We start from the raw sequence: 20,156 nt of genomic DNA on the forward strand, positions 1-20,156 counted from the left end.
TTGGCAAATCTAGGTCAAGCTCCATAATTTAAAATTATTTAAAACAAAATCAAAAACATCTATAAAAGGTCAGAACATTCAGTATTTTAAGATAAAACTGTTTTTCAAAACAATATCATGGTTATGAAAACGTTTGGCAGGCTATACATTTTTAAATTATAGAAAACATTAAAAATAAAATATCTAACAAAATATGTCTTGCTGTCGCTTTTGGGGAAAAGGTGGGGACAAATATTTTTTATTTTATTTACATATATTTATTAAAAGATTTCCATATGGTATTGCAAACAGTCCCATGTCTCTTGTATTTTGCTATAATATATGAATTCACACAAAGGAGATGGGATACATAAAATTACAAAGGTGGTAGAAAAGCAAACCAGCCCACATCCTAATACACACTAAAAAGGGCACAATTCAGATATATAAGCCATATTAGTTTTAGAAAAAGAGCACTGCCCACCCCCAGGTATACACACACACACACACACACACACACACACACTTCACTTTATTAAACCACAAGAGGAAACAAAATATATCATAAGTAACTGATCATTCACTTTCCTATGTTAGTTTTTATGTTTTTCAATCATAATGAAATATATTAAGAACAGATTTTCTTCACGATTGATTTTTGTATCTGATATTCTTTTTTGTACTTCTGTTGTTTCATTAACATAGGTATACACCCAAATTCTTTAAAATTACAACTTTGAAAAGTAATTGTAAAAAGCTGTTTTCCGTGTATATTACACAGTTCGGCGTTAAAAATGGCATTTTGGGGAACTGGTAAATTATAACACACAGGCTTAGAAGAAAAAGAGTGGTATCACTGAATGTATATTGGAATTTAACAAAACGTTTTACTGTATTTACCCCATATACTTTTCTTTTTTTTTTTTCTGAGACAGAGTGTTACTCTGTCACCCAGGCTGGAGTGCAATGGCATGATCTTGGCTCACCGCAGCCTCCACCTCCCGGGTTCAAGCAATTCTCCTGCCTCAGCCTCCCAAGTAGCTGGGATTACAGGTGCCCACCACCAAGCCCAGATAATTTTTGTATTTTTAGTAGAGATGGGGTTTCACCACATTGCTCAGGGTGGTCTCAAACTCCTGACCTTAGGAAATCCACTCGCCTCGGCCTCCCAAAGTGCTGGGATTACAGGCGTGAGCCACTGCACCCGGCCTACCCCATATACTTTTATACACCGAGGAATTTTATTTCCTAGAAAAATGTCCCAAATTTCTGTTCTATTGTTTTATACAAAACTCTGCATATAGCTTTTAGTTTGCTTTTGATAGAATTTGTGTTACATAGAGTCCATATGATGATAGTTAACATTTTACATAATATATAAATGTATCTTTCTCATCATAGTTCTTCTAGATGGCAATAACACATTATATATGGTAGTTATTTTACCAAGACCTCTGCTATTATAAGAAGACTAGACCTGAATATATTCCCCTTGACAACAGACAGTAGATCTATGAATAATTTTAAGAAGAAAAAGTTAAGCATGACAGCATAGCATCAAAGTTGATAATTCTTTGTGAATACATTAAGATATGGTCTAAACATAGGCATGACAACTAAAAACAAGTACTGTAAGAATATTTACATACATATATCATGGCTTATTAATAAACAGATTATTAAAAAATAATGTGAATACATTATATTAATTCACAGTATAAACATACTTTTAGTAATTTAATTCATGAATAATAAAAATATAGATACATTAGGCACTATTAATACATATTCTTGTTCTGTCATATATATGAAAATATACATATAGATATAGTTCTTTTAAACCAAACTTTTTAACATATTCACTGATTTAAATAAAAGTTGACAGAGGTAGAATTTGTGTCCATGTTCATGATTTTCAGCAACAAGTACTTCAAATATTTCATTACTGTTCTGTTCTTTTAAAAATCCACATAGGAACTCATTGAAAGCCATTATTCTGAAAGGGAGGAAATTGAAAGGGGGGTTAAGAGAAAAATGATAAAGTTATTAACATATTCATAAAAAAACTGAAATTCAATAATGTTATAAATGAAATTATAGAATCTAATAAAACTCTGTGCCCCAAATCCTGTTATATTTAAGAAGTACTGTTCTACTTCTTAAAGTTCAAGTACTGTTTTATTCATTGTACTTTATTTATTTATTTATTTAATTTTTTTTTATTTATTTAGAGATAGGGTCTTGCCGTGTTGCCCAGGCTGGAGTGCAGTGGCGTGATCATAGCTCACTGCAGTCTTGATCTCCCGTACTCAAGTGATCCTTCTGCCTCAGCCTCCAGGCAGGTGCACATCACCATGCCTGGCTCATTTTTTTGGTATTTAGTATAGATGAGGTCTTATGATGTTGTTTAGGCTAGTCTCAGACTCCTGAGCTCAAGTGATCCTCTCACTTTGGCCTCCCAAAATGCTGGGATTACAGGTGTGAGCTACCCTGCCTGGCTTATACTTTCGTTTAAAAAAGTGATTTTTGTTTCATTATCTATATATCTCTGTATTTTATGTTTCCTCAGTGAGTCTGTGTGATACTGCATTATAACAAGAAACACAGGCTGGGTGCAGTGGCTCATGCCTGTAATCCCGGCACTTTGGAAGGCTGAGGCAGGAGGATCGCTTGAACCCAGGAGTTCAGGACCAGTCTGGACAACATAGTGAGACCCAGTATCTATAAAAAAATACAAAAATTAGCTGGGTATGGTGGCACACACCTGTAGTCCCAGCTACTCAGGAGGCCAAGGTGGGAGACTGCTTGAGCCCAGGAGTTCAAGGCTACAGTGAACTCTGATGGCACACTGCACCTCTCCAGTCTGGGCAACAGAGCGAGACCATGAGACCTTGTCTCTAAAACAAAACAAAACAAAACACACACACAGAAATATGGTCATATGTTCCATAATGATATTTTGGTCAATGACAGACTGCATAAAAGACTGTGGTCCCATATGATTATAACAGAACTGAAAATTTCCTATTGCTTAGTATTTACTATGCTATGCTTTTAATCATTATTTTAAAGTGTACTCTTACTCATTAAAAAATAAATATTGACTATAAAGCAGCCTCAGGCAGGTCCTTCAGGAAGTATTCCGGAAGAAGGCACTGTTATCACAGGAGATGGCAGCTCCGTAAATGTTATTGTCCCTGAATACCTTTCAGTGGGGCACCATGTAGAGGCAGGAGACAGTGATATTGATGATCCTGACTCTATGTGGGCCTAGGATAATGTGTGTGTTTGTGTCATTGCTTTTAGAAAAACACTTTAAAAAGTAAAACAAAAGTTTATAAAGGAAAAAAGTTACAGTAAGCTAAGGTTAATTTATTATTGGAGAAAATTAAAACAATAAATTTATTGTAGCTAAGTATACAGTGTTTATAAAGTCTATAGCAGTGAACAGGAATGTCCTAGGCCTTCACGTTCACTCACCACTCACTCACTGACTCACCCAACTTCCAGTCCTGCAAGCTCCATTTGTGGTAAGTCTCCTATATAGGTGTACCATTTGTTATCTTTTAAACTGTATTTTTACTGTATGTTTTCTCTGTTTAGATGCACAAATACCATTGTGTTACAACTGCCTACAGTATTCAGTACAGTAACATGCTGTACAGATTTATCGCCTAGGAGCAAGAGGCTATACCATATAGCCTGGGTATGCAGTAGGCTATATACCATCTAGGTTTGTGTAAGTACATTCATTCTATGACATTTGCACAATATCACGTAAAACAAATTTCTCAGAACATATCCCCTGTTGTTAAGCAATGCATGACTGTATATATTGGGTCTCTGCCCCTGGTTCTTGGCCCACAGCTCCTTGTAATCTCCAGAGTGATAATTTTGTCTTTTGCAAGGTAATGAGATGACTGGTGGCTAGAGGCCACTAAATAGCTTCAGGATGGGAGCTGATCACCACAAAGACCAATGCATGATTAGAGAATTGGGCCACTGGCCCCAGACCTCAACCTCCAAAAAGAGGAGAGGGGCTGAAGGTTGAATTGATCATGAATGGCTAATGATTTAACCGATCATACCTACTTAGTGATACCTGCATAAAACCTCCAAAAACTGGGTTCAGGAACCTTTCAGATAGCTGAACACTTGGCGATGCTTACAGGGTGGCGCGCCTTGAGAGGGCACAGAAGCTTTGAGCTACTTTCCTGATAATTTGCCCTATGCATCCCTTCCACTTGCCTGTTAATCTGTATCCTTTATAATAGCCTTTTCAATAAGCAGGTAAATGTAGAATGTTTCCCTGAGTTCTGTGAGCTGCTCTAGCAAATTAATAGAATGTGATGAGGGGGCTGTGGAAACCTCTTCAGTCAGAAGCACAGATCACAACCTGGGACTTGCTATTGGCATCTGAAGTCGACGGGAAGGGATTTGTGGGACTGGGCTCTTGATCTGTGGGATCTGACACTATCTCCAGGCAGATAATGTCAGAATTGAGTTAAATGTTAAAATTGAGATCAATTGGTGTCTGCTGGAGAATACGGTGTCTGAAGTGGTATGCTGAGTGGTGTATGAGAATCGGAAAAACACTTTTGTAGGCTTTTCCTATCTCAAATAGCATGCATTAGATATGATAGTCAAAAAACAAATAATAAAAGTTGGATTGTCTATTTTAACTATCAGAGAGACACTAATCTGAGATGCCATTTTATAGTTGAGCAATTCATTTTTTTTTTTTTTGAGCAATTCATTTCTGAGTGCTTGGGGAAATCCCTTAAAATTAGTTTTGGTGACAATATTTAGAAAATACGAGGGGAAATGGATTAGTAAATAACAATCTCATTAATATACCTCAAAAATTAATTGTAAATTATTACAAAGTTATAAATTATGAGTTTGTTGATGATTATAAAAGCTTTCTAATCTGCATGTACTAGAATTATTGTAATTAAAAAATGGAAAATAACAAGTGTTGGTGACGATGTGGAGAACAGGAACCCTCGTGCATTGCTGGTGGAAATATAAAATGGTGCAGCACGTGGAAAACAGTTTGGCAGTCCCTCAAAAAGTTTAACAGAATTACCATATGACCCACCAATTCTAGTCTCAGGTATATACTAAAAGATTTGAAAACAAGGACTAAAACAGATACTTGTACACCAATGCTCAGAGCAGCATTACTCACAATAACCATATGATAGAAACAACCCAGGTGTCTTCAACTGACAAAAGGATTTTTTAAATGTGGTATATCCTACAATATGGATGAACCTGGAAAATATTATTCTAAGTGAAATAAGCCAGATACAAAAGAATACATGTATGATTTCACTTATATGAAAATGTAAAATAGGCAAATTCATAGAGACCAGAAAAGTAGATCTGAAGTTACTAGGAGCTGGGAAGGTTAAGGTCTGGGGATTGGAGAGTGATTGTTTAATGCGTACAGAATTTCTGTTTGGGGAGATAAAAAAAATCTTAGAATTAGATAGTGGTGATGGGTGTGGTGGCGTGCCTGTAGTCCCAGCTACTCAGGAGGCTGAGGTGGGAGGATTGCTTGAGCTCAGGAGAGTTTGAGGTTTCAGTGAGCTATGACCATGCCACATCCTTCCAGCCTGGGTGACAGAGTGAGACCCTGGCTCTAAAAACAAAACAAAACAAAAACGCAGTGTCTAATTCATCACAGTTTCAGGGACTGCAGGAATCTATGTTCCATATCAGTGGTTCTTAAAGTGCAGTCTGGGGATCCCTGAGAATCCCCAATACTTTCAGAGACTCTACAAGGTCAAGCCTATTTTCATAAAACCAAGGAATTATTTGCCTTTCACTCTTATTTTCTTACAGGTCTACAGTTGAGTTTTCCAGAGCTACATGATGTCAAGAGACAGGCAGTAAATATTTTAGATTTGTGGGACATGGGGTCTGTCAAAACTACTCAACTCTGCCACTGTAGTAAAGCAGTCTTAGACAATCTGTTAACAAATGGGTGTGGCTGTGCTCCAATAAAGCTTAATTTACACAAATAGGCAGTGGTATGGATTTGGCTTGCAGATCCTAGTTTACCAACCAACCCCTGATCTAAACTTCAGCTGTGAATCAAACATGAGAAAATGTCTGTGTCACACTCTCACAAGCCTTTGTAACAAGAAGGTGAACCACCATCTGATCACATGAAAATAACACAGCAATTCAAGAAGGACACAGTGACTACAGTGAACACTGAGAAGTGGTCCTCAAAGTGAAAGAGAAAAATAAATGCCTTAATCAAACACAAAAGCAGAAGCAGAGCAATCAGGAATCATTTAAACCAAGGCCCTACAAACTTGAGGGCATCAGTATGTCAAAGAATAGCACATAACTAATGTTCACAATGAGGATTCTGAGTCAGAGGAAATGTTTAATTATCTTCTATATATTTCTATCAAAAGAGGCAAAGAAATGTATCAATTTAAACAAGACTGGCATAACTATTTCTGTCAATGAGTATGCATTTTCCACAGTCACTACCTGTCAAAGCCTGGGTCTGACTCATGTTTCTTTCCCATTCATTCCCATCTCCAGTGAATCAGCACATCCCTTTGATCCTTCCTCAGTCAAATGCATCCTGGCACTTTACAACTACTTTGGAAAACAGTTTACCATATCTCCTAGAGCTTGAACATACACATATCCAGTGATCCATCAATTTCACTTCTAAGTATAACCATAGCACTATTTGTAATAGCCCAAACTGGAAACTGCCAAGTGCTTATGAACAGAAGGAGGAGTAATTGGATTGTAGTAAGTTTCCATAATGGCATTCCATACACAGCAACAAGAGTGAACAATCTACAAGTACACACAACAATATGGATGGATCTCACAAATGTACTGTTGAGAAAAAGAAGACAGGAACATGATTTCATTTATAAAATGTCTAAAAGCAAAAAGAAATCTACACTTTTAACAGTCAGGACAGTTACTTTTAGACCAGGGCTTATGACTGACGCCAAAGAGAGGTTAGTTTTGTTATGTTTTGTTTTGTTTTTTTGAGATGGGGTTTTGCTTTGTTGTCCAGACTGGATTTGAACTGGGCTCAAGCAGTCCTGCAACCTCAGTCTCCTGTGCCAGGCTTTATATTTTATTTTTTTGGATGGAGTCTCACTCTGTCACCCAAGCTGGAGTGCAGTGGCGCGATCTGGGCTCACTGCCACTTCTGCCTCCTGGGTTCAAGCAATTCTCCGGCCTCCGCATCCCAAGTAGCTAGGACTACAGGTGCGTGTCACCATGCCCAGCTAATTTTTCTGTTTTTAGTAGAGACGGGGTTTCACCATGTTGGCCAGGCTGGTCTTGAACTCCTGACCTCAAGTGATCCACCCGCCTCGGCCTCCCAAAGTGCTGGGATTACAGAGGTGTGAGCCACCGTGCCTGGCCTATTTTGTTTTTTTGATTTTCATGCAGGTTACCTGGATGTGTTCAATTTGTTCATTGAAAAAATTCATTGAACTATGTATCTATGATATGGTACCTTTCTGTATATATATCATAGTTTACTTTAAAAATTATGTCCTAGCTTTCAATGTTATTATACTAATCCTGAACTATTATACTGCTCATTTCATACCACTTACTGGTCTCTCTACCTCTAGTTCCTATCCTTTCCAATATGGTTCAAACACAGTTGTGAAATTAATCTACCAGAAACAGTTCTTTCATCTTGACCCTTCCCTTGTACCCATCCTATACACAGGAGGACTGACCTTCACATTCCCTTTGACTTACAGAATAAAGTCTACAATCTCTAATTTAGCTTCACATTCAATATAACACTCCATATATCCCACTCTACCTTCCAAACCTCTCTCCCTCATTATTCCCCCACAGCCTGCCCTTCCTGCCAGGTTACTACTGTGCCATGTGTACTACTGTTTCTATGCTTTGTCTACATTTTTACTACCTATTATTTGTAGCCTGAATTTAGCCCTTCATCAAATAATATCCTGTGATAGCTCACATTGTCATTTAACGTTATGCTGTAGATGTCTTCTCTTTTTAAATTCAGGTATAATTTATATACGATAAAATGCATGGACCAGCCTGTAGTCCCAGCTACTCAAGAGGCTGAGGTGGGAGGACTGCTTGAGCCCAGGAGTTTGAGGCCAGCCCAGGCAAGATAGTGAGAACCCTTTTTTTTTTTTTGGAGATAGCTGCTTGCTTTGTCATGCAGACTGGACTGTAATAGTGCAATCACAGTTCACTGCAGCCTCAACCTTCCGGGCTCAAGCCATCCCCCTGCCTCAGTATCCTCCCCTACCTCCCCAGCAGCTGGTACCTGGGACTACAGGTGTGTGCCACCATGCCTGGCTAATTTTTGTATTTTTTGTAGAGGTGGAGGTCTCACTGTGTTGCCCAGGCTTGTCTCAAACTCCTAGCCTTAGGTGATCCTCCAGCCTCAGCCTCCCCAAAGTGCTGGAATAACAGGTGTGGGCCACTGTGTCTGGCCGAGACCCCATCTCTTAAAAAAAAAAAGCATACACTGTAAATGGTCAGTTTTATGAATTTTTACAATTGTATATACCCACATAACTACTATCACCAAGATATAGAACTTTTCCATTATTCCAGGAAGTTCTCCTGAACGCCTTACCAGGCAATCTCCCCTTTTCTGATGCAGAAAACTACTTTCTGAATTTTTACAACCACAGATTAGTTTTGCCTGTCCTTGGTGTTACATACATACCTTTCTGATAATTACACATTTATATGTTCAGGAGAATGTGAAGGAGACCTCAGAGTGGAACTAAGGGGTGGTGTAGCAAGACCATGTCGACGCATCTCTTGGATTGCTCGTTCTCTGTTAGTAAAGATCAAACAAGAGAGATATATTCAAGCACCAGGAAAAATCAAAAAGTGGCAAACAAATATAAGAGTTATTAGCTAATTTGTAATAAATTACTTAGTATTACTATTAAATTTAAATCCTATGTCTTTGTACAATTTTTAAGTAGTGGATAAAATATTTCAATTAAAAAATTAAATATATATATATAGTGAGGAGCATTTTGCTTCTAAGGTATTATTTTAATGACCTAATTGCTTTGAACAATCTCTTATAGTGCATATTCTTTGAATGGAAATCTTTTATCCGCTACTTAAAAATCATACAAAGACATAGGATTTAAATTTAATAGTAATACTGATATACTAATTATACTAATTATATATATACTAATATACTATATACTATACCATATAACTAATACTAATATACTAATTATATAATATATAATATATGTAACATATATATTATAAAATATACAATATATAACATACAATATGTAAAACATATATTATAAATATATAACATACAATATATTATATAATATTTATAATTGCTTTGAACTATCTTATAGTACATTTTAATTAAAATCTTTTATCCACTACTTATAATGTATATTATATATTATATTACATTATATATCATATATTATATAATATAAATACTATATATTATATATGTCTATATATGTATTATATAATGCATTATATATTATGTAATATATAAATATACTATATATAATACAATATACTATATATAATACAATATACTATATATAATATAGTATATACTATATATTATATACTATATATGATATACTATATATTATATATAATATATAGTATATAATATATTATGTGATATATATTATATTAGTATATTATATATACTATATTTATTATATATTATATATTACTATATTATGTTATATTAATTATAATACATATTATATATAGTGAAAATAAATAGGATACCAACTGAACACACAGATAGACACACACAAAAACTAGATGACGAGATGTTAAACTCAAAAAGGCTAATGGTGACTATGGAGGGTAGAACTTACAGATAAATTTAATTTTCTTCTTTATACTTAAAAAAATTATAACAAACCTGTTTAATGTGTTCTTAAAAATTAAATGCCCACATGCTAGACCCTTCTGTGGGATTTGGTTCTAGTAACCACCCTTAGCTTGCATGACACTACATCTTCTGGTTCTCTTTCTACCTAGATGATCTCTCCTTAGCTCTGTTACTGGATCCTTTTCTCCTGCCTATACTTTGATGTTCCCCATTAGGTTTACTAATTCTCTCTTTTTTTTTTTTGTGACAGGGACTTGCTCTATCGCCCAGACTCAAGTGCAGTGGTACAATCATAGCTCAAACTCCTGGGCTCAAGCGATCCTCCCACCTCATCCTCCTGAGGAGCTGGGACTACAGGTGCACACTTTCATGGCCAGCTAATTTTTAAAATGTTTTTAGAGATAGGGGTCATACTATGTTGCCCAGGCTGGTCTTGAACTCCTGGCCTCAAGCGATCCTCCTGCCTCAGCCTCCTGAGGAGCTGGGACTACAGCTGTGCATCTTCATGCCCAGCTAATTTTTAGAATGTTTTTAGAGATAGGGGTCACACTATATTGCCCAGGCTGGTCTTAAATTCCTGGCCTCAAGTGATCCTCCTGCCTCAGCCTCCCAAAGTGCTGGGATTACAGGCATGAACCACCATGCCAGGCCTACCATATCGTCTTGCACATATATCTAGCCCTCTTCCGTCTTCCTGTCTCAAAACTCCCAAAAGTCAGATTGGAAAGAATCCTATTTTCTCTATCATGCTTCCTTCCCTGTGTCTGGGTATGTCCCCACCAAGAATGGGGATTATGTTGCCATCTCCTTTGTGGGCTATTCATAGTCTCTGGCCTAGACTCTTAAAGAACTTGAGTTCTTCAGTACCTGAGATTTCTAATTAGTTCAGTGCTTCTCAAGATTTCTTCAGTACTATTCTCCCAAAGGAACTTTTCTAGACTTTTTCCTCCCCAGATTATCCCTCCATCCCATGAAATTTTAATACACTGCTTATGTCCTGTGGCCCTTTGGAGGGACATAAACCATTCTACTAACTTATACAACCTAAAATTTTTTTGCTACCTCTATCCCCTACCCCCAAGAAACAATTTTTTCCCTTGGAGGATGGTGGGTAATACTGCACCGATGAGAATGTATGATGTAGGTGGATAGTAAAGAGCAAGAAAGACATGGTCATGAGGCTCAAGGTTTCGTTGAGGCAAGGAACAAGGGGAGGAACTGTGGGGAAGTCTATAAGCCTGGGCAATAGAGAGCTTGATTTAGGACTTTTGATTTGCAGAGAATTTAAGTTATCCTTAAGAAATGGAAATCATTATATATGTACAGTTTAGTACATTCAGAAACTAGATCTTCTAAATTACAAGAAATTATCAATCCTGCTTTCATGTCACTGCTGCTACCTACGGCTTACTTTTTTGTTGGTTTGTTTGTTTTTTGAGACAGGGTTTCACTGTTACTCAGGCTGGAGGGCAGTGGCACAATCACAGCTCATTGCAGCCTCAACCTCCTGAGCTCAATCAATCCTCCCACTTCGGCTTCCTGAGTAGCTGGGACTACAGGCACCCATCACCATGCCCCAGCTAATTTTCAAAAAATTTTTTGTAGAGATGGTGTTTTGCCATGTTGCTCACGCTGATTTCAAACTCGTGGGCTCAAGTAAATCCACCTGCCTTGGCCTCCCAAAGTGCTGGGATTGCAGGCATGAGCCACCAACCCAGGCCTTTATGAAATCGTAAATATTGATTTCATAGCAAATTGTCGCTATACTTCAAATAGCACATCACTACAAAGTTTTGACGTAAATAGGTAAGAATAACTCAAAAACTGATCTAACAAGCAATTTGGCCACTAATTGAGAATGAAATCTCAGGAATGCAGATGTCTATGGTATTAATATAGTAGGAAAGAGTAATGGAAGACAAGTAACTTGGCAACTGATTTTCAAGTTAGACTTCCATTTAAAGCAGGTCTCATTCCGGGTTTGTAACACCTGGGGATTAAATTTTTCAACGTAAAGCAAATGAACCAAAATATGAGTGAATATGAAAATTACCAAGCTGTAGGGAATACATTGAAGAGGTTAAGGGTACAGGTTTTAGAATTAAAATCTGTTTGGTTTCCTACCACTTACTATTTATGTGATCTCAGTTTCCTATAATGTAGGCATAATAATAGATTGTTGGTGGGATTCATCAGACACTTATATAGTGTCTGGTCCACATTTGTTAACTGCTGTTACTATCTTCAAATCATTACCTTTATGATGATTTGTATGTGGAACATCCTACTTGAACCATACATTTTGGAGCTCTTATAGGGACTGTTGTTGCTACTCTTTGAAATACTTTTGGGCTCTAATTTTGTCCTGCGGAATGCTATAGGAAATATTTATCCAATACTTCCTATTTTACGTTATTTTTCAGATTATTAAACAATTTTATTCAATAAATATTTATATAGCATCCGCTATGTAATACTTGCTATTTTAGTTACTGTAGAGCTATTATCTTCCCCCATACTTGTTGCCTTTTTTAAAAGGAAGAATTACCAAAGAAATGTACTTTATGTATTAGCTTTTTAAAAAGCTTGTTATTTGTAAGCCATATTAAATACTTTCTGAAGTACAATAGAGAACACATAAAAACATTGTCAAATGTAAAAAAAAATTGTCTCACCGTTCGTATCTTTCAGTTGAGATCTGCCTTTTCAGAGCATCATAATCTGTTTGTAACTGTGCCACTTTAGCTCGAAGCATGGTGTTTTCCCGGCTTTGACTAGTTCTTAAAAACAAATTAAAAAATCAAGAAATAAACGTTCTGTTTTGTAGAGTCAGGTGCTGTGGGTTTTTTAAATTAATAAAGAGAAGATCAAGCAAGACCTTTCAACAAGAATTCTCTAAACTTCTAGAGCTTTTATCACATTTTCTTTTTCATTCATTTAGTTTATTTATGAAACATTTACTGAACATCTATTATGTGCTAAGCACTAAAGCAATGCTAGGGATACAAATTTGAACGAGACATAAATGGTAACACCAAGATGTAAAGTGTCTTCATTGGCTCTTTCTTGACTCTTGCCTTGGAAAGAGAAATATTAATATTTTTAATACCTTTCAAAAGCTCATTCTTCCATGTGTACTCTACTCTGGGTTTCCTTCCCTCTTCCTACAAATATGTCTAAATCCTTCTATTCTAAAAATATGACATAATCAGTCTCTCCCAAAGTAATCAATACACGTATGTGGGTCAAATCTCATAGCCTTTTTAGAGTCCTTTTTCCTAATCTACAGCATAAGACACAGCCACCTCTTCTTCTCCTGAGAACACTTTCTCCTTCACTGACTCCTCTGTCCATTCCTCAACTGTAGGTGCTTTCCTAATGTTTTCTCTTCACATTACTCCCACGGTACAACCTCTGTAGTGAAGATATACAGGTCTGCACCTCCCAACACGATGTTTCTCCCGAGTCAGTCCCCTAAATTTCCAAAAGCAGCAGATGTATAAGCCAAATATTTTGGTTTTGTACTATCCTTCATATGCTTTTTGTTTGTTTGTTTGGGACAGCGTCTCGCTCTGTCACCCAGGATGGAGTGCAGTGGTGCAATCTCGGCTCACTGCAACCTCCACCTCCTGGGTTCAAGTGATTCTCACGCTTCAGCCTCCTGAGTAGCTGGGACTATAGGTGTGTGCCACCACGCCTGGCTTTTTTTTTTGTATTTTTAGTATAGACAGGGTTTCACCATCTTGCCCAGGCTAGTCTCAAACTCCTGAGCTCAGGCAATCTACCCGCCTTGGCCTCCCAACGTGCTGGGATTACAGGTGTGAGCTACTGCACCTGGCCTATCTTTCATACTCTTAACCTTTCCTCCACTTCAAAAAAATCAAAAAACTATCCTTCACAAGCAATTGTCTTTGCATAAGTTGACTTAAGACACTTACAATTTGCTTTCAGAAAGGGTTAACTTCTCCTTAAGTAGCTGGATTTCTGTATCCTTCTCATGGGAGGTTAAGTGAGAATGAAATTCTTTATCTCTGTTTGTAGCCAACAATGATTCGAGGTTTTTAACTGTATGCCTCTCATTTGACAGTTGTTTTTTCAGTAGGTCTGACTCTGACTTTACATTTTCTAATTCCACCACAACCTACGTGAAAAACAAAGTAAGATTACTTCAGTACAATTTTAAACTTACTCTGAAAAAATTATTTATCTGACAATATAGCTCTGTGGAACTATTCACCTATCACTTGTTTCATTTTGGGTATGGGTTAAAGATTATGAACTGTTTCTTTAAGTATAAGAAAGACACTTTACTTTCAAAATAATCTTTGCTATTTTTTACTATGGGCTTATTTGGCTATAGGATCTACTCAAATCCTCAAATAATTTTTAGTCATGGTACCTTATCAAGAGACGGTCATTAAGATAAAACCACAAGGGCAACGAGACCCTTCTGGTTGAATATGCTTACTCTGACTACATAATCAAGCCAGTATTATAGCTTCTCAGTACTTGAAAATAAAGATACTACTAGATGAGTGAAAACTGAAAACATCCATGTTTGAAAACAAACACTAGGTTATTTAAAGTAATGCCTCCATTTGGGAAAGGTAAATTCTAGCTAAATAGACTTGTCTAATTAAGATTTAAACACCTTGAGATTTTTATCAGGAAAAATATTCTACTTCGGAAGCACTGAACTGTTCAATCCTTCATTCAAGTCTTACTTTTTTTTTTTGAGACAAGGTCTCACTCTGTTGCCCAAGCTGGAGTGCAGTGGCACAATCTCTGCTTACTGCGGCCTCGATATCCTGGGCTCAAGTGAACCTTCCCCGCCTCAGCCTCCCGAGTAGCTGGGACTATAGGCACATGCCACATGCCTGACTAATTCTTTGTATTTTTTGTAGAGACGGGGTTTTGCCATGCTATCCAGGCTGGTTTCAAACTCCTGAGCTCAAGCAATCTGCCTGACTCGACTTCCCAAAGTGTTGGGATTACAGGTGTAAGCTATCGTACCTGGCCTCAAGTCTTACTTTTAAACAGAGAAAGAATGTATTAGGATATGATGATTTATAATCAGAAAATTCATAATCTCCTAGATAGCCATCTATTCCAAAACACCACCCACTTTCATCACTACGTTTGCCTGAGAAATCTTGCACAGAATCAAGCAGTCAAATCTGGTTGTCAAAATCCTGTAGTCAAAAGTAACTACTGTAGGCTGGGCGCAGTAGCTTATGCCTGTAATCCCAGAACTTTGGGAGGCCAAGGCAGGCAGATCACGTGAGGTTGGGAGTTTGAGACCAGCCTGGCCAACATGGTGAAACCCCATCTCTACTAAAAATACAAAAATTCGCCAGGTGTGTTAGCAGATGCCTGCAATCCCAGTTACTCAGGATGCTGAGGCATCCTGAGATGCCTGAGGGAGAACTGGTTGAACCCAGGAGGCGGAAGTTGTGGTGAGTTGAGATCGCACCACTGAACTCCACCAGCCTAAGTGACAGAGCAAAACTCCATCTCAAAAAAAAAAGTAACTACTCTAAAAGGAAACAAGTGTATGTATGGTGTGGTGAATACTAAAGTAAAATAATTAGAGTAGGGCTCAATAAAACAATGTGCCAAGACAATTTCTCTTTCTTACCCTCTCAAACTCAAGGTTTTTCGAATTCAATTGCTGGGTCATAATATCTTTGCCTGAATCAAGTTTAATGCAAAGTTCTCTAAGAGATGACAAGTCATTTAATATTGTTGCTTTCTCATCTTCTTGATGTCTCAGCTCTTCTTCTAATCGAGACATGGCTTTTGCCATTGATGAGATCTGAGATTCATAAGCATGATGGGCATTTATGTGCTGAAAAAAGAAAAACAAACAAGTAAAAAGTTAAAACAACCCAATAATTTTAAGAACTTGAATTTGTACAGCCAACAATCTCACTTTAGAAAAATATAACAGCCAATTTTTGCTTATTTTAAAATACTCTCAGGAAGCTGCCTACTATTTAAAGATGACCTATTTAATGCTTAACAAAAGGAATTGTGTATAATTATTAATCATGGTAACTGAGTACCTCATGTATATATTTATATATTTGGAAATGTAAAAAAGAAAGTTATTGTATCAGAGTGTTGTGAATATGAGGGATTTTTGAGGTTGCATTAAATTTTTCCTTTAAAAATTATCTTTGTTATAATAATGCCATTTCAAGAAAAAGTAATATATATACATATCACTCCTCAACTGTCTTCAGTTAAATTCTAAATTCCAAAAATGGGGTTTACTTCAAAACTATATGCCTGGATAATTTAAATTTAACTTAAATAAATAGTAAACAACTTTAATATTTTAATAACTGAAATAATGAAAAAAATTTCAAATAATGATAAATTTTTTTTCTAGAAGAATCCACAGTTGAAATTTCTCACAATTTGAATTATGAGTAATAAATACAAACTGATATAAACTCTACTTCTAGGTTTTGGGGAGAATTCTGCATTGAAAAATAAAATTATTGCAAGAGGCTATTAAAACGGCTGGGTGGCTCACGTCTGCAACCCCAACACTCTGGGAGGCTGAAGTGGGAGGATCACTTGAGCCCAGGAGTCTGAGACCAGTCCGGGAAACATAGTGAGAACCTGTCTCTACAAAAAAATACAAAAATTAGCTGTGTGGTGGCACATGCCTATAGTCCTTGCTACTTGGGAGGCTGAGGCGGGAGATCACCTGAGCCCACGAGTTCAAGGCTGCAGTGAACTGTGGTCAAGCCATTCCACTCCAGCCTGGCCGATGGTGCAAGACCCTGACTCTTAAAAAAAAACTCCACAAATCCACACTGAAAATCTAATATTGTGCTGTGAAGATTTAATCAATTTCAAAAATTGCAGAAAAGTATTTAGATTTTTTAGTGCATTAATAAAAGCTCCCCTAAACAAATATAATACTTTAGTATTGTATTGTGAAATTGGCTTATACTTTAGTAAAAGCCAATTTCATATACCACATAAGAACATGAACAATAATAAAGAACAAAATAATTGAACATTAGTTGAGAACAGTTGCTGAAAAACTCTTTTGCAGGTTGAAAGGCACTCCTTTAATTAGTTATTATACTCTTCTTAACAGAAAAACTTTTAGAGATAGTGTATTAGTTCCCTAGGGCTGCCATAACCAACTACCACAAATTAGGTGTTTTAAAAAAACAAAAGTTCATCCTTTCACAGTTCTGGAGGCTGGAAGTCCAAAATGTGGGTGTTAGCAGGGCTGGTTCTTCCAGAGCTTCTATGGGAGAATCTGTCCCATGCCTCTCTCCTAGCTTCTGGTGGATGCTGCCAGTGCTTGGTGTTCACTGACTTGCAGACATATCACTCCAATCTCTGCCTCCACCTTCACACAGCCTTCTCTGTACGTACTGTATCTAAATTTCCCTCATCTTTGAAGGACACCCATCATTCACTGGGTTAGGGCCTGCCTTAATCCAGCACAACCTCATCTTAACTTGTTCACATTTGCAAAAACCCTGTTTCCAAATAAGGTCATGTTGACAGATACTGGGGATTAGGATTTCAACGTATCTTTCTGGTGGACACAATTCTCCTACCCTCTGATCCCCCAAAATTCATGTCCTTCCCATATACAAAACACATTCACTCCATCCTAACATTCTAGCATCAACTCTAAACCCAAAATCTCATCTAAGCATCATCTGAATCACATATGGGTGAGACTCTGAATATGGACCACACTGGGACAAAATTCTCCTCCATCTACAGACCTATGACACTGGAAAACAAGTAAACTGCTTCCAAAATAAAATGGTGGGATAGGCATACCATAGAAGTCCCACTGTAAAAGGGAGAAAATAAAAGGAATAAAGGAGTTACTAGTCCAAAGTAAGTCTGCAACCAAGCAGGCTGAATCCATTAGATTTCAAAACCCAAAAATAATCATTTGCGCCTTCATTCTCTGGTGCTCTGTTCTCTGAGCCAGCCAGGGGGGCCCCACCCTGTGTCCCACAGGGGCAGTGGCCTTGCCCTCTGAAACCAAGCAGACAGACAGTAGCTCCATCATCTGGACCTGTGATGTCTGGGCTTGTGGTGGTAGCCACAGCCCCACCAGCCTCTGAGTTGCCCTTGGTGGCCTTGCTAGTCTCTGAGCTACCCTTAAGAGTCATTCTGTCCTTTTCTTGAAGGTGAACTTGCAGCCAACTAGCTCTGTTGGTCTGTCTTCTGCTAGTAGGAACCCAGAAGTCCAACAACCTTCCTTCTTTTCATCCCATTTCTGTTCCTTTCAGTCAAAGCTGGAAATGATTCTGCTGAGATGATTGATTGGATTCATGAGTCACATATCTAATCTCTTCACCAAGAGGTTTTCTAGCCATACTCTAGAGCATACTATCTGGATAGGCTAAGAATTTTCCAAAATCATCAAGTCCTGGTTTCTTTTTTTTCCTTTTTTTTTGAGACAAGGTCTTACTTTGTCACCCAGGCTGGAGTGCAGTGGCATGATCTCGGCTCACTGCAGCCTTGACCTCCTGGGCTCAGCCCCCCAAGTAGCTGGGACTACAGCCACATGCCACCATGTTTGGCTAATTATTTGTATTTTTTGTAGAGATGGGGTTTTGCCATGTTGTCCAGGCTGGTCTCGAACTCCTGAGCGTAGTTTTTTGGTGGACACAGGTGGATTGCTTGAGCGATCTGCCTGCCCTGACCTTCCAAAGTACTAGGATTACACGTGTCAGCTACCACACCTGGCTTCATGTCTTGCTTTTTTTTTTGCTTTTCAGTTCCTTGCTCCATTTCTCTCTTTCCTCTCATATTTTACTGTAAGTAACAAGGAGAAACCAGGATGTCTCTTCCACACTTTGCTTGGAAATCTCCTCAGCTAAATATCCGAGTTCATCCCTTACAAATTCTACTTTTCTCCCAACAGTAGACTGTAACTTAGCCAAGTTCTGTCACTTTATAACAAGTAACATCTTTTCTCAACTCTGTCTGAGACATCACCAGAGGAAACATTCATATTTCTGGCAAAATCCATCCATGACAACATATGTATTCTGTAAATAATAGAAGTTTTCTTTACAGCTCTCACCTCTTCTGAGTCTTCATCACAATTGCCTTTCATGTCCGTATTTCTACCAATGATCTCTTCAAGGCAATCTGGGCTTTTTCTGTCAAGCACTTCAAAACTCTTTCAGTCTCTACTCATTATCCAACTCCAAAGTCACTTTCATATTTTCAGGTGTTTGTTGTAGCAGCAACCCACTTTCTGGTGCTATAATCTGTATTAGTTTCCTAGGGCAGCTGTAACAAATTGCCACAAATTGTGTGGCCTAAAAAAATAGAAACTATTCTCTCACAATTCGGTAAGCTGGAAGTCCAAAATTCAGGTGTTGGCAGGTTTGGTTCCTTCTGGAGATTCTGAAGCAGAATCTGTTCTTTGCCTCTCTCCTAGTTTCTGATGGCTACTGGCAGTCCTTGACACTCCTTGACTTCTACACATATCACTCTAATCTTTGCCTCCATCTTTACGTGGTGTTCTCTCCTGTGTCTTGTGTGTCCAAATATCCATTGTCCTATAAAGACATCAGTCCATTGGTCTTAGGGTCTAACCCTAATCCTCTATGACCTCATTTTAACTTGATTCCATCTGCAAAGACACTTTTTCCAAATAAGAGACTGGGGCTCAATATATCTTTTTGGAGGTTATAATTCTATCTGCTACAGATAGTCAATACTTTCTCCTGAAAGATAAAAATTATAAAACTATACAAACAAAACAAAACAAAAATGACAATAATGGCCAACTATTGTATATCAATCTAACCCAGGGTCCCTATATTTTAACTGAACTCAAATTTTTTATTATGAGATTTTTATCAGACTGTCTTTATGACAAAATCTTATTTAAATCCACATGCAAAAAAATGATGCTGGGCTTTTATCTTATATCATTTGTAAAAATTAACTCAAAATGAAACAAAGACCTGAATATATGAGCTAAAACTATAAAACTCTTATTAGAAAACATAGGAGAAAAGCTTTATGACATTGCAGTTAACAATAATTTCTTGGATATGACACCACAAGTATAGGCATCAAAGGAAAAAAAAATTGGACTTCATTTAAATTGAAAACTTCTGTACATCAAAAACTGTTGAAAAGGCAACCCACACAATGGGAGAAAATATTTGCAAATCACATATACACTAAGGTATTAATCTCCAGAATATGTAAAGAACTTCTACAACAATTTAAAACAATCTGATTAAAAAAT

General features: G+C 37.3%; 1 protein-coding gene across 3 annotated transcripts in view; it reads right to left on the minus strand.

Moving 5' to 3' along the window:
- Window positions 1-234: 234 nt before the first annotated feature.
- The window catches only part of CEP135 (centrosomal protein 135), an 83,920-nt gene continuing 63,998 nt past the window's right edge, over window positions 235-20,156 (minus strand). For all 3 annotated transcript variants that reach the window (XM_055385050.2, XM_019026093.4, XM_063705279.1), the window contains 5 exons: window positions 15,525-15,734; window positions 13,825-14,027; window positions 12,562-12,666; window positions 8,705-8,818; window positions 235-1,975 (listed from right to left, as the gene is read on the minus strand). In XM_055385050.2, the coding sequence (XP_055241025.1) occupies window positions 8,716-8,818; window positions 12,562-12,666; window positions 13,825-14,027; window positions 15,525-15,734 (621 nt within the window). In that variant the 3' untranslated portion in view covers window positions 235-1,975; window positions 8,705-8,715. The remainder of the gene's footprint in view (window positions 1,976-8,704; window positions 8,819-12,561; window positions 12,667-13,824; window positions 14,028-15,524; window positions 15,735-20,156) is intronic.

The sequence above is a fragment of the Gorilla gorilla genome, chromosome 3, assembly GCF_029281585.2.
Source record: "Gorilla gorilla gorilla isolate KB3781 chromosome 3, NHGRI_mGorGor1-v2.1_pri, whole genome shotgun sequence".
Taxonomy (NCBI): Eukaryota; Metazoa; Chordata; class Mammalia; order Primates; family Hominidae; genus Gorilla; species Gorilla gorilla.